Consider the following 15,782-nt stretch of genomic DNA (forward strand, 5'->3'; position numbering starts at 1 on the left):
GGGATCGTGGTTTGTTTTGCTCCAAACACACCAAAATGATAACCCAATGTTCTTGACTTTCTGATCATGATTTATTTCCCTAAAAGTAGGTGGCTGGTGTGATTGGCAAATTTCAGACATTACAGTAAACTGTAGTTAATGGTTTGCTATACATGAGCCAATGTGTTTAGGATGGGAATCAGCAGGTACAAATCCCTGTGTAAAATCTGCCCCCTGCCCTTGCCAATACAGAAGCAAGAGAAGGGCAGAGAGGGAGAGAGACATTTCTGAAGGAAGGAAGGAAGGCGTCGTGACACCTGGGGTGGGCGTCACAACGTAGGGCGCATGTGCGGCGTCGCTACATACGACACATGCATCGCACGTAGCGACGTTGCACATGCGCTGTATAGTGGTTTGCCACCAGCACTACTCTAGCACCGTACGGACGGTGCCGGGATCCTTCTGGTGCCGCTACAGCTGCGAGCTGAGGTTCCTGGTGCTGGCAGCAAACTGGTGCTGGTGCTGGCGGCAAACTGGAGCTGGTGGCAAACAGTGTATGGGCGTCATTGCTACATACAGCGCATGCGTGCGATGCCACACATGTGCTGTACTTAGCGGTTTGCTGCTGGCGTCGGGATCCTCTGCTCATGGCTATAGCCACTAACAGAGCATCTTCCAAAATCTGCTGTGGCGGCGCGATGGTTGCTTGTGCCGCCATGAGCCCCCGTGGGGGGACTTCTTGTCACCCCCGCAGGCATGGAACCCGAGACGTGCCGCCCCCCATGCCTCCCTGTTGCGACGTCACTGGGTACTAGCAGGTAACTTTGGGTAGTGGGAGTTGTGGCCTTTTTCACAGATTAGCCTTCCATCAAAAGCAGTTGCTGATGACAGATTTAGGGAAAAGGCACAGGAAAACAATAAAACTGTTAAAAAAATAAGTGCAAACATTTAATCCTAGTGGAATTTCCCCCTAATTTAGTTCTTTTTCAAATTGACAAAACAAATCCCTGCATGATACCTGTTGTTTTTTCTTTGCACAAAGCCTGTTATTAAGTTTGTAACTTCGTTTTGAGGCTCCCACGTTATTTTTCAGGATATGTGCAAGGGTTTATATATCCTTTATTTCCAAGGAACTGGGAAGACTGTATAAGCTTCCTGGGCAACATCCTCTTCTCTAAGAATTCAGGTCAGGAACTCCCTCCCTGTTTCCTAGCAACTCATAGTGGTGCTTTCTCCTTTGACTGTGAAATCATTCAGAGGCAGAAACCGGGATCATTTGCAGGGCCCAAGGCAATATTGTGCATACACTTGAGACAGCACAGTAGCATAGCATGACGTCTGACTTTCTGAAAAGGCTGTGCCTCTTAGCTGTGCCTCTTAACTTGAATGGACTCAACATTACGGTACTTTGGAACCCTTTCCTGTGAACTTGAAAGTACTAGCCTTTTGCTTTTATTCCTCCTCAGTTGATTGGCAAGGTGAGGGATTTGTCTCTAAACGCTTGTAGCCCTTCATGTTTTACTGAATCTGACAAAACAAAATACTTATGCAGGTAAGCAGTTGGAGAGAAAGTGCTGCTATTGATTTAACTGTAGGATAACTTTGTAATGTGTTAATGGATTTCTTGTTTATGCAGGCAAATAACACTGAGCGGTGCAAACATTGTTCTGTTGTATTTAGTTCCATCAGGTGGTCCGTCACTTTTGCTTGTTGCATCCATAGTGCAGAAAACAACCTTCATTCTGGTTATAGGATATGTTTAGTGAAAAATAGCTAACATTCAGTGCTAAGCAGCTTTCATTCCTTGCACAGAAAGTGTTACATTGGGGGTTATAACAGTATATTTGGTGTAATTATTTGCTCCAGTGATCGACATGAATTTCTGTTCTTTTAAGAATACTTTGAATTAACTGCTTTTCAGCTTCATCTAGCTTATTTATTTTATGATTAATGGAATACAGACAGTTCTTATGTTTGCTCTTTTTTTTTTAGTTTACAAGTATTTAATAATTGCCAAAAATGTATTAAATACAGCCTTAAAACTTTTGTTGTTGATATCCAAAATGAATGCTCATCTAGATGATTAGTTCTGTAACACTCTCAAACTACTTTAACCTTTGCAGGGTGGTTTTATAAGGGAAAGTAGTGCGGTAGATAGCCCACTGGTAGTAGAATGACATTTCTGTGAGTTTTTAGCTTTGCCAAGTTAGGAGAAGAGCGTTCGCCACTATGGGGAAAAATGCAAGCTTGTGCACTTATCTGCTAGAGAGAATGAGTATGTTGTGAGCACAGAATATGAGAAAGAAAAGGGAAAAGTTTTCTTTAAACTGCTGTATGATCATACGTATACTTTTTGGTGCTAAGGTGGAAAGGGGTCAACCTCTGAAAGGGTACACACCCACCTACCCCAGAGTGGATTAGGTTTTACTGCATGTCAAGGTCAAGGGTGCCCACGACACCTTCTCTCTGCTTGTGTGGACTGCTGTCATGGAGTTGACATCAGCCTGTTTGTTTAACCCCTCATTAATATGTCTTGACCTAGTCCTTTCATCTATGCATATTTTTATTGTTAAATTGTTTAAGGAAATTTCATAAGAAACGAGTCATAGTGAGAATGAAATAAATTAAATGATTTTAACTCTGCTCTTCAGCCAAAAAGACTTGCAGAACACTTACTGGGCTGGTGGTGCTCAAGTCCATGGGCCGAATTCGGCTTGCCAAGCCGTTTTGGACAAACCATGGCCACTTTCCCCCACGTGCTGTGACTAAAAGGAAGATTAACAGCGAGCACTCGCTGCACAGCAATGGGAAAAGGTTCAGCATTTTAAAAGCACAATCTTTTGATGCAAATAATAATCGGGAGCACAGATTCTTTCTTTGAGTTACCAGTTTGAATTCAAGCTGGAGATGCAAAAGATCTCACTCTACAGGGGCTTGCTTGCAAGCACTGCTCGGTGGTTTTAGCAAGCCCTGCTGAGATACCTTGCACCATGGAGTTCCTTAGTGCAAGTGATCCTTGCTCAAACCAAAGCGAGACTTCTGCAAGCCAGGTGATTGATAGGCAGTATCATGCTGCTGCTGTAGTAGTAGTAGTTCTCTTTGGAAGAGGACCTGGAGTCCAGGCTCTCTGACTGTGGGGATCCCCTACCCTCTCCTCAGCAAGACCAGAACTGTCAGGCAGAGATGAGAGTACCTAAAGATCGCCAGCTCATGAAGTTGTATGACGGGGCAGTGACTAAACACTGCAGTAAGGGATGCAGGTGGTGCTGTGGTCTAAACCACTGAGCCTCTTCAGTCACACGGTCAGCAGTTCGAATCCCCATGATGGGGTGAGCTCCCATTGCTTTGTCCCAGCTCCTGCCAACCTAGCAGTTTGAAAGCATACCAGTGCGAGTATATAAATAGATACTGCTGTGGCAGGAAGGTAAATGGCATTTCTGTGTGCTCTGGCTTCCGTCATGGTGTCCCATTGCTCCAGAAGCGGTTTAGTTATGCTGGCCACATGACCCAGAAAGCTGTCTGTGGACAAACGCCAGCTCCCTCGGCCTGAAAGCGAAATGAGTGCTGCAGCCCCATAGTCGCTTTTGACTGGACTTAACCTGTCATTTACCTTTTTACCTTTAAATACCGCAGTGTCTGTCTGAGAGCCAGGCTCTCCTCAGTAGCAGACTGCTTGTGAGGCGGGCTGCTTTTCATGAGTAGACCTGAGCCTTATTAGCCCAGATGACTGGCAGCTGTGCAGATGGTGGGGCTCAAAGAAGATCTTGTATAAAAGTTACCAGTCTCTGCTGAAGAGTTGCTGGATCAATGCCTGTTCATCAGCTTCGGCAGCCACCTTGATCTTCATCCTGAATTTCCCTGACCCTGAATTGTATCTTGACCTGAATTACCTCTTACTGCTCTGGGCCCTGACCTTGGGCCCAGGGTATTGCTTTCTGCTTTGAATCTTGGCTGTGGATTGTGACCTAACCTTTCGCACCTAGATACACCCTGTGGAAAACACCCACAACCTGGTGCCACTGGGGATTCTGGAAAGAGGGCAGGTGGGGGTGGCCCTGCCCACTTTTTGAAGTGGTGCATGGGGACTGGGGAATTGCAAGAGCCACCCTGCTAAGCAGATCCTATCCCTACCCCTGGTTTACAGCAATTAGTGAGGTTGTCCCTGTCTTCAGGATTAGCATCTTTGCCATCAGGGTTACAGCCTAACAGAAATGGCACAAAAGGAAAAAAGGATTAGGAGGGAGGATGAAAGAAAGAAAAAGCAAACTCGGGGATTTCTTCTTAATTACAACGTTCTTGTAAGTGTTCTTTTTAGAAGGGAGTGGCAAAGCAAGATCCCTGCAGCTTCTCCTCCTTCGGCTGATAGATGGGCCAGGTTGCTCTCTCCCTTGCCATAATGTTCTTTCTCAGAGTTGTTATTTTATGTGCAGCAACTTTTGCTCAGGTACGTTGAGGAGAAGGAATGACTGTTCAACTAGCTTAAGACCATTATATAGCTATGCACCCTGTCTTCTGTGCAATCTCAGGATTTAGATCCCCCCCCATTTATTATTGTTGTTTTGTGGACATCCCCAAGTGTGCTGTTAACAGTATCCGATTACGTCAAAGGCTCCTGTGATTCCAAATTACCGCCACAGGATGAAATTGTGTTTCATCTCTGTATGATCTTCACATTGGCACTGCATCATTCCAATTGACCTCTATGTCAAGTGCCTCTAGTTTGGTTAATCACTTTGAGCAGAGATGCAGCAGGATAGCCTCTGTTCAGTGGAGACCATGCATGAGCCACTGTTGTGGGTTTGCTGCTTTCCAAGAATCTAAGAAGCTGTATTATACCATTGGTTGATGTAGCTCAGTTTATTTGCATTTCCAGGCAGTAAGTCTCTAGGGTTTCAGATTGGTTTCTTTCTCAGCCCTAACCTGGAGGTACCTGGAACCTTCTGTATGCAAGCAGGCATCCCATCACTGAGCTTTACAGCTTTCTCCCACGAATCAGCATGTACCCCCTGATCAGTGACTCATCTGGAAACTGCAGATTGGTTTCACTCAAGGTGGGTAATTCTGACTTCTACACCCTCTGAAATTACCCAGCTGTGTAAGAATGAAGCATACTTCCAATTTTTAATTCAGAAAAAAAATCATATATGCTGTCAAACATTTGTACAGTACTTCAGTAAAACAGGGAACATTGTGTTTAAATAGTGCGTGAGAGTCTCTGGCAATGTGATCCGTTTTAGGTCTGATGCTGTACTTATGCCTCTGGCAGTCTGCTACACACATAAGATGACTATTGTGTCAGCTCCTGCTATATGCAGTGATATATGCTCACCATAAACGCCTCCCTTGTTCTCTTTTAACGGCAATGGTGTCCACCTGAGAGATGTCAGAACTGAGTTCCTGCTGGGAAAAAAATCCTTGGCTATATATGTGTATATTCTTCAGAAGTGGAAATGGCGACATAATGTTCAAAGAAGTTAAAAAATGCATAATGATGGACCATCGAAGAAGTTAAAAGTGGGTAGTAATGCATGCCGATAACAAAAAAGAGTTTAAAAAATACTGTGTAGGACCATGCAGTACTGTCATTTTAAAAACTGCCTTTAGATTTGGCTTGACTGTTAACGGCTGATACTAATTCATCGGCAGGGAAGACCAGTTCAGAATTCAGGTCACACCTACCTGCCAGGGTGGAGGCTGAGACCCGTATTCTATCTGAGAGATTGAGAGCATCTTGTGTGTCAAGAGAAAGAAAAAAAACCCTGGTAGTTTTGAATTTCGGAAGAGGAGAAAGCAGCCTTTGAACTTGCTGGAAAAGGTTGATGAGACTTTCTGGCTGCCCCCATTTTGCTTATAGGAGGATAACTGGGATGCTAGACTGATCTTGCATGAATAGCAACAGCAGTTTTTCCACTCAGCACACCTTTCTCACAACGGTACAACCTGTACTCTTGGAAATAAAAAAAGGTTTGTTACAAAGGGCACCATAAATGCACCTAACTCTTTTCACAAGAGGACTGAACTTTAAAATGCATCCTTTGTTGTTACCTGCCATTCTGCTTCCTGCTGATCTCTCCTTCGGCTGCCTGTATATTTAGAATTTCACTGTACTGTTGGATTGTTTATTTTTCCCCTTGCTGCTTGTTTCCTACACTGGTATGGTTAGCTAACTTTAATGAATATGAGAAAATGCTATTAGGTGTAGTCCTGTAAATCTTACAAGGTATGCCTAAATCCTATTCATATCCATATGTGTTTAAGTCCCGGTAGTTTCAATGGGACTTAGGTATGTCTTAAGTTTTCTCTGAATTGCACTACTCTTTGTTCTCTTTAAATATAGGGTGAATAGGGAAAGGAAACGGCTTCAAACATAATATACAGGTGCAATGAAGGAAATACCGTACTTCCATGAAAAATGTGGTATGGTGCCCTTTTAAAAAGCGTTCATAAAAGGAACACCTGTTGGTTTTTAGGATAATTACATAGAACTTCTAAACTGAAATATTTATACCAACAATAACTGAGCTAGATTTAAAAATATCAGAGAGCTTTTTGTCTCTAAAGTACATTCTTTTTTCATGTTCAATTCCTGAGTTTAAAAAATATGTGTACAGTAAGCCTGCAGCTTACATGGGGGTTACATTCCAGGGATTGTGCCTAAAGCCAAAGTCACATATAGTCAAAATACATTGGATTCAATGGTGGATGGGATTGCCAAAATTTTTTTTCCTGGATGCCCATCCTCTTTCTGCCCCCATTTTTTGTTTTCAATTATTTTGCCAAGCACGTAAATCTGAATGCACACAGGTTAAATGTGCATAAGTTGCAGACTTACTGTATAGACTGAATTAGAGTGAATATGTTTAAAACAGTCACTGATAATGTTATTATCACAGTCTCTGTACTTTATACATTTCATTTTTCTCTGGCCTCATTTCATAACACTTCATGCATCTGATGAAGTAGACTCTAGTCTGTAGAGGTGTATGCGGAAATAGATTTGTTGGTCTTTAAGGTGCCACAAGGCTAGTTTAATTTTCAAACTTGCTATCACTTGTTTACCTTGAATATAAGTGGTTTTGGTTTCTATTGAAGGATGGGGAAAGGTTTAGGGTTTTTTTGTGTGTGTGCGTCCTACAATATGGTCTACAAGCTGTATTCAGGTGCTAAAGCAGTCAAGAGTTTCTGAGAGGGAATGAAGCAGGTGGAAGAAGTGATGCAACACAGAAACGTTTGATGCATCTTTTTGCATAGAGTTACAGGTTAATAAGCTCTGGGTTGTTCTGCTTTGCATTAGATCCTCGGGGAGTTGGTGAGATGAGGGAATGTGTTTACCACATAGTGGTTATTGTTAAAGTTAGTGGACTGTGCTGCCTGGGGAGATTTCAGTGGGCTCGGATCTTACTACCTGTGTTTCCACTTCCTAAATCGTGAGTGTCTGTGTGTCTATAGTATTGGGGCACAGACGCTTGTTAGGCATTAGAAAAAAACCACACAAGCTGGGGACAGTGTGCTCTCTCTCTAAGTTCCATTTCAGACTGTTGCTCTGTGCTTTTGCAGACTTGGTTTCTTACTCCTTTCATGTTGCAACCTAGGGATGACTAAGGAGGAGGTTCAGTACTAGAGCTGCATACATTTCTTCCTTCTGCCAGAGCATTCCATGTGACTGTGGGGTCAAACTTTCTACAGAGGGGGCAAGCAAAGTTGTGGCAATCAAGATGCTGAGGTGAGGTGAGAAATGGATTCATAACAGAATATTAATGAACTGCAATGCTTCAGATATTCTGATATTCCATGCTACGCTAACGCATGTCTTTCCATCAAGCCCCAAATACCCTGCAAGTAGAACATAGTAATTTGTTACTTTTCCTGTAAAATTGTGGAGGTAGTTGTTCAGTGTTTGTGAGGCAGAAATCTCAGAGTAATAGTGTATTCTCTGCTCTTTCTTTCTTGATTATCTTATTTTAAGATCTAATTAATGTAACCATTAACACCTTTAAAATCTCTTTAAAAATGAAAAAATGTTCAAGGTCATGATATGTAATACCTACCTTGCCATGCAAGGGAGACTTCAGTGCCTTCTGGTGTAGAGTTATCCCTAGCCTGTAACTTTGTAGTGTACGGAAACATGGGAAAAGAAAATAATTTGAAATATTGACGTAGGTGCTCTCCAAATATAATGACTTAGATTCAGACCAGCTGTTATGCAAACAGAAAGGTTCGTTCCTTTCTCGGAAGCAATTTGGCAGTAAGCGGTGGGGAGGATAATTTCCACTGATTTTCCCTTCCTTCTACAGCCTTCACTGGTGCCAGTTCCGGGGGGGGGCGTGGTTGCTTCGGCACCCACAATAATATATTTGTGGGGGCTACCGCCCCAAGTCAATGGACAAAAGGGAATCTATTCCCCACTGTCCCCATTTCTTCATGTGAGGGAGGAGGAACCGCCATGTCTACCTCTGCCAGCTCCTCCTCTTCCTCCTCCTCCTGGTCCTTACACTGTGGGCACCCACACTCTTTGGCATGAGATGGCATCTATGACAACCTCCGTTGCCACCTCCTACAGTTTTCCAGAGTTCTCCCCTATCCCTGGAGTCAATTTCTACGGTCTGCAAGGTAAGAATAAGTGTCCAGTTTGTGGAGTTCTGCTCCATCCAACTCTGTATCCAACCCATTCTTTGTGGGAAATCCCTACCGAGGGGAGGTTTTGTAGAAGGTAGGGGACTTATTTTAGAGTAAACATTGTGTAGGATTGCATTATGAAAGTGTGGGGTAGAGGGGACCAAGAGATGGTTGGAGGAAACCAGATACCATAGCATTGCTGTGGCCAAACGGGATGGAATTTGTCAGCAATCTGAGCTTTAAAGAACAACTTGGGCAAGTGAGCTGAGAAGGTCCTGGTTGGATCTTACCTCTACTCCTCCCCTGCTCCTTAGTAAAACCTGCCCTGCCTGTGCAAATTAAATCAATTTAGTCACTGTCAAGATGTTGAGCTAGGTGGAACATTATTCTGACTCTCATTGCAATTATTCGTTCTAAGAGATGTTTACCAAATCATAAGACGTCCATTCTGTATCTTTGGTTCTCCTTTGTTTCTGTTATTTATAACAGTGTCCTTTATAAGCCCCTGTGGAGCTGCTAGTAAGACAGACATAGGTTTCTGATATGCAGGAACTGCTGAGTCAGGCTTGATTGTGCCCCTCTAGGAAGTGAAGCTCTCTTGCAGAGCCAAACTGACTTAAGGTGTGCACATGTAGCCTTTGAAATGCACAGGGCTCGTTTCTTCACAGTGCACTTCTGTATATAGCCAATAGCAGTTGTACACACCTTCACGCAATGACATCATCTAAAGCAGCAGCTGCTATCTGTGTTTTCTGTGTGGGAATGTTGAGCCAGGAGAATGGGAGATGGCAAAAGAGGACCAAAGAGGAAGATGGCTGCATGGCTAGCCCTTTTATAGGGTCTGCTAGGGTCACACCCATCTACCTGGTCACATATGGGGAGTAGGCTCCAGAGCAGGTACGATAGGACGTCCCCCCTGTCTGGAGCAAAATTCCCCTGTGTGTCCACTCTAGGCAACAGGAAATGTTGTATTTGACTGCTTCAGTGATGATACATCCCACAGTCTGCACACACAGGTGGGCATGCTTTCGAACTAGTATGCAGCTGTGCTCTCTATTTGACTCCCCTCAATTGGTGTTTCCACAGTCTTTCAAAAGAGTGTGGTTGTAAACTTGTGTGTCAACGTACTGTAAACAGAGGATCTGTATTTTGGTATACAGAAGCAGCTAAGTTACCGCACCGCTTCCTCTTTTGCCTATTTCATTCATAGGCAAGTTAAGCCTGGTTAGGAGGAGTGGAACACACCTACAACATGAGTTGGTCTGCCCCAATAGGTGGCAGTGACCTGACAGTGTGTTGTTATCTGTGTACACATGTGCTTGAGAAGCACATTCTTGGCACACAACAGATTAGAACCGTTCCAGCAGAATGCCCTTTCGACTGACAAATAGCGTGTGACAGCGATGGGAGTGGCATTGTGTGCACAGCAACCCGAAATAGTGCCTGCATCCCGCACTTGAATGCACATGATCATGCAGTGTGTACACACCCATAGATTGTAAGCCTGTGGGCAGGGACTGTTTAAAAAAACCCAACTTCGTAAGCTGCTCTGGGAGCCTTTTTTGACTATGGAAACAGAAACAAAGGTGGAAGACTCATTGGTGCTCTCCCCTTCCCCCTCAGAAAAGTTGGTGGGATCTTTCCAGGGTATGTTTAGGAGATACTTCTGATATGGTAATGCACATCTTCTTGAGCATTTGTAAGAATTAATTTTGAGGACCAACCCAATGGTTAATGCTAACTAGGGTTTCCATCTTAACCCACCTTTCAAATAAGAATTTGAACTGGGTTTGCAAACCAAGGCTATGAGGAAACCTAACTACCAATTGCCTTGGTTAATAGTGATAGAGATGTAAACCTTCATTGGAATTTAGGGCTATGGATGAAGGGAGAAGTGGCAATTAATGCACAATGGGGAAGGTGAACTTGAAGATCCAGAGCCCACTCTTGATAAACTTAACCCTGGTTAAGAGAATGAGGAGTTAGTATTAACTCTGCACTGTTCTTTGTTGCAGGCCTTGAAAGCCAGGTCAATTGCACAATTGCTGTTACTCACCTTGAGTCTTTTATAACAGAGAATAAATCTAAGCAAACAATTCATTTCTGCAGAAGTAATACAGAAGGGAGTATTCTGTTTGTGATCTTTACTCATCAAGGAGGGGTGGACATACCTAAATGCATAGGATCTAATTTGTTTTCATAACTTAGCAAATGCTGACCTTTCACTGTATTTATTTATATCAAGCCTGTTTGTGCTCTTGCCTGGGGAACATATTGACCATTTGCTGAATCAGAAAGCTAAATATGAAATGTACCTTTTTTAAAATGGGTTCAAGCAGAACCAAAATAAGTATTCTTCCAAAGTCTTGTTTTAAACATACCCTTTTAAGATTATCAAATACATAATCCATTAAAACTTGAAGGGGGAATAGTATGAGAACCTTTCACACAGAGAATAATTTTTTACTATATTAAAGTGTCAACAGTCAATTTAATCATGCTTCCTAAAAGTTACCCTAAGTGAGCAGGTCTTGCAGTGTTTCAGGGTGACTTAAGTGGGGCAAATTGCAGTAGTTTAACCTCATGGTGAAGAAATATAGAAAATACCATCATCTCATATGTAAAGAGAGGAAGCCTTTTCACCAGGCGGAGCTCGTGGAAAGTGTCACTGACCATTGCATCTCAGCGTCCTGCTTCTACACCAGTTTGCACTATTAGGCTCCATGAACATCGCTGCAGACTTGCAATCAAGGAGAATAAACCACAGAAACAGCAATAGAGTTATCTGCAGGCAGAAGGTCCCAGATTTACCTTACCTGGAATAGACACATCCAGGTAAGACTGGGAATGTACCCTGTCTAAAACCCTGAAGAGCCACTGTGAGTTAGAGTGGAAAATACTGAATTAGATGAGCTCATGGTCTGAAAGGAGCTTTCTAAAGTGATACTGCTTACTTGTAGAGCAGCAGGAAGCTGAACCCTGCTCATGATTAAAGTTGTAGCCTTGGAGAGCGTTTATTTTAATCTTGTTAAAATTCATCTCCATTTGTTTGCCTGCTTGCTTGCTTGCTTCTAACATTTTACCATCAAATATACACAGTGATTGCAAGACCTTGTTTGTTCTGAAATCCTGTTGGGTAGGAAGGCAAACAGGATGGGCTGTGAGGTGAAGCCAACTTGAAGGTCCCAGGAAGGTGATGAGCTGTCATGCTCCAGGTGGTGTCCTCAGGGACCAGGGTCTCAGTCCTAGAAGATAAAAAGCATTCTGGCAAAACATTTACCCAAGAGAACAGGGTTTAAGATGCAGTAGAGTCTCAACAAGCCAAGGTCAGACACATGGAATCAATCTCTGTCCAAAACATGACCCAGAGGCTAAGTCAGGTGATGGTCCAAATTCAGTAGCACAAGCAAAGTACAACACAGCAAGGAGGAGGAGCAGAGACCTGTGTTGCCTCCGGCAACTGAAAGGCTGGCTCAAGTGGAGCCTCCTAGACAACACCCAAATTCCACCTGCAGGTAGCAGAGGAATTCCAGGGAGTGCTTACTCATGAGTGGACACCTTACTCACAAGCTGCAAAATGACTCTGGATCTGTAGATGCATGCTATGTTATTGTTCTTCAGCCTGGACCCAGGCCTTTTGACACCTATGTTCTCAAGGACTGAAGGGTGGCTGCACTACATTATCTGATGGCTTGAAGGGGTCTTCAGGAGGGCTCCCACCCTAAGCCTTGGTTCCATGAGAACCTGCTTAGTCCTCAAGGTCATTGATCAACAGAGCATCTGGTTCATACACCAAGGACTTAGCATCTGACACCTGGTCAGAGCTAGGCATGGCACAAACAGATGCCCGCCATTACCCAGTGTGGTATGCTTGTCAGGGACAAGCAGAACCGTTCAAGCATGGTTCTGCAAACTACTACAGGATCTTGTGCTCAATCCCCGTTGATTTCATGGTCAACAGTATCAAAGGATTAATAATTAAATCTTGAAAAGGCATTGCATCAATCAGGTGAAGCTGCCTATGTGGGTCTAACTTCTAGGTTAAAATCTTCAAGATGTGACACTGTCAGTGCCACCCAAACTAATTATCTTCCTCATAGTATGATCGTTTGTAATTGTTTCCCTGACCGTCAGGCTAGGAATGATGGAATCTTCAACTCAACAACAACTGGAGGACCAAAACTTTCGCACCCCACCTTAATTCTAATATCAAACAAGTCTAGATAATATTCTGATGAGAATGTATATATTTCCTTTTTCATTTAGTGACTGCTTTACCAGTTCCCAAAGGGTCATGGATATCAAATTCCCAGAGGCTGAAGGATCTGGCGAGGAAGGTTCAGGTAAAAGGCCTATTTTCATGTTACGTTTGAGAGAACCTTTTTTTATTACAGAAATGATTTAAGTTTTTCTCTTTGGCTTTTGTTCTCTAGGGCTGTCATCTAGTTTAATCAACGAATATTTGTTGAAAGTTTGCATGATTAATCAATTCATTGGTCAGATCTGTATATTTGCATATTAATAAAACAAACATTCTAAATCAGGAGTGAGGAACCTCTGGCCTGCATGTGAAATTAGGTCTGGCAGGGGTCCTAAATGGAAATAGTAAAATAGCCCTCTTTGGGAGCTCCTGCAAAAGCTTTTAGAATTTGCTTCATATGGCGAAAGACCCATTTGTATCCGAAGGTGGATGGCCTGAAAACATTTTCTTGATTAAGCTTCCTTTCTGCGGCATTTAGCTTAGCGTTACACTTCAGTATTATTGCTTGATGCTTGTTTTAACATGGAAAGTGCCACTTGGTAACATAATTACCATTCAGAATATCAGCATGCGGGTTTTCCACCTCAGCAAGCTATTTCTGTCTTTTTAAATTACTCACGTCATTTGGTAACAAGGCCGCCCTGCTCTTCAGTGATTAGTGAAGAGAGACATTGAGTTTCCGGACTGTAATTTAATTCTGTTCCCTGCATCTACCATTTAACACTGAGTTTATGCTTCACAGTCTTATTACATTAAATGTTAATAGGATATTGGCAGCGACTAGAGAGTAGTCTTTCTTGCAAGTCTTCCCCCCCCCTTTTAATGTACCTTATATACTCACAATTCGTTTAAACCAGTACAGTAATAGTATTACGTTGGGATCAGTGTGGATACAAATATCTGTATATTCAATAAAACATTGGCGGAAAAAGACAACTGAAGCTGAGGCGGGGGGGGGGAGGAGATTGCCTTCTTAATGACATGTGTGGATGAATAAATAATAACAGCACTGCCTAAAAATAATTACGACTTCCTTAATATTTATTCCCTCCCAGGAAAGAAGAAGTCTAAGTTTAAATCTATCAAAAAGTTCTTCGGGAAAAGAAAACGGAAAGAGACGTTATCACCTTCAGGAAGTGGTAGTCTGAAACAATGCCAGTCTGCAAGTGACGTCACAGCTTCACAGTCTATGCATATAGATTACGATTCTGAAGATGAGCTTGAGTAAGTCTCTATATACTTATCTTTAGCTTGTTCACAAAACAACGAATTTCCTTTTGGAAAAACCAGGTAACTTTTCATAGATTAACCCCTGCAAGAGACCCTTTGTTGCATATTTCCTTTGAGAATATTGGGGATGCTGCAAATAAATTTCAGAAAGTGGGGGGGGGGGAGGATGCAATTGCATGCCACAGGAAGTCTTTTCTGCTTATTGCATGCTTAGCTCCTCCCTGCTTCAGGTAAACCAGGATGCTAAGCCAATGTTTGCTTTTGGCTTATTAATAATATTTTATTTCTAACCCCCCCCCCCAAGGTGAGTGGGGGAGAGCAAAGTGGGTACAATTGGCTTATACTTGATGATTTATGGCTTACTGTAAAATAAGAGTGTCACAGTGACATAGCTGAACTGGAGAGCTCTCTTAATGGCTATGGACAAATTACTATATCTCTGTCTAACATATCTTATGGTGCCATTGGAAAGAAAAAATGATGTATATTTTTGATGCCATTACTTAGAGATTGTATCAAAATCTTTACAAATAGCTATATTATTTAAATCAATCTCTCTCTCTCCCCTCCCCCCCCCACCAAAGAAAGCTTTTGTTTTCTACCTGTAAAAGTGTTAGGCTGGAACTTTTCTCCTTGGCATTTAGTTTTCTCTGTGAAAGGAATTTTTATTATGCATTCAGTCACATGGTCCTCTATGTGAGATGCCAAGTAGAGCTACCCAGACACAGGTTTATCTCCTCTATAAGATCTAAACCTCAGAGTTCCAGTGTACAAGAGGAAGGAAAAAGTTATAAACTACACTCTGACTAACCAGGGAAGGAATCGTGGGACTGTGCTGTCTAGTAGTCTTAAAATGTGTTGAATGGTTCTTAAAACATATTGAAAACATTATTTTTAACAATTGTATTGCATTACCACTTTGGTGTTTGGTGCCCTGGGCTGCTTTGAGATTGAAAATCAGTCAAATAAATTGATAAAATTGCAATGACGAGAGTGACTCAATATGTGGCTGCTATGAAAAAAAAGCAAGTTTCTTGTTGGGGATCTTCACAATTCCCTGGTATATAGCTGTAATGTGGTTGCGCCCAGAATACCGTGTACAATTCTGGTCACTGCATCTTAAAAAGGGTATCGTAAAGCTGGAAAAGTTGCAGAAAGTGGCGACCAAAAGATTCAAGCGGCTAGAGCGTCTATCCTACAAGAAAAGGTTATAGTGTCTGAAGGCAGGGCTTAGCTTAGAAAAGGGTGGGCTAAAGTTGGGGACGTGATAAGAGGTATGTAAGATTATGCATTATTTGGAAAAAGTGTGTAGGGGTAACCTCTTTAATAATAATACTAGGAGGCTGGGACCTAGGTTCAGGTGACAGATTCAGGACAGACAAAAAGAAGTACTGCTTTGCGCTGGCCATAGGTGAACTTTCATAAGATGTAGCAATGGCCACCAACCTGGGTGGTTTTAAAAGAGGAATTGATTATTGTTGGCTTCTAGTCACAGTGACTGGATTATGTTTGCATCAAAGGTTGAATGCCCCCGAATACTAGTTGCTGGGGAATTATGAACAGGAAGAGTGCTTTTAATGACTGTATCCTGCTTGTGAGTTCCCTATAGGCATCTGGTTGGGCAGTTTAGGAACAGAAGGCTGGGCTAGATAGGCATTGGTCTTGACCCAGCAGGGCTTTCCTTATTTGCCTATGG

The 15,782-nt window shown here is 42.6% G+C and overlaps 1 protein-coding gene across 6 annotated transcripts in view; it reads left to right on the plus strand.

Annotated features, from left to right (window-relative positions):
• CRACDL (CRACD like) overlaps positions 1 to 15,782 on the plus strand; it is a 56,321-nt gene that overhangs the window by 12,240 nt on the left and 28,299 nt on the right. For 4 of the 6 annotated variants that reach the window (XR_014547216.1, XM_083610568.1, XM_083610565.1 and 1 more), the window contains exons 2-3: positions 12,862 to 12,938; positions 13,912 to 14,080. Coding sequence is in view for 5 of the 6 variants with exons in the window: in XM_083610568.1 (XP_083466694.1) it covers positions 12,890 to 12,938; positions 13,912 to 14,080 (218 nt within the window). In the remaining variant the exon portion in view is untranslated. Of the gene's footprint in view, positions 1 to 1,230; positions 1,458 to 4,761; positions 5,031 to 12,861; positions 12,939 to 13,911; positions 14,081 to 15,782 lie in introns of those variants that run through there. The other 2 variants (XM_083610566.1, XM_083610567.1) reach the window with 2 other exon arrangements.

This window comes from Podarcis filfolensis (assembly GCF_964270895.1).
Source record: "Podarcis filfolensis genome assembly, chromosome: 4".
Classification (NCBI taxonomy): Eukaryota; Metazoa; Chordata; class Lepidosauria; order Squamata; family Lacertidae; genus Podarcis; species Podarcis filfolensis.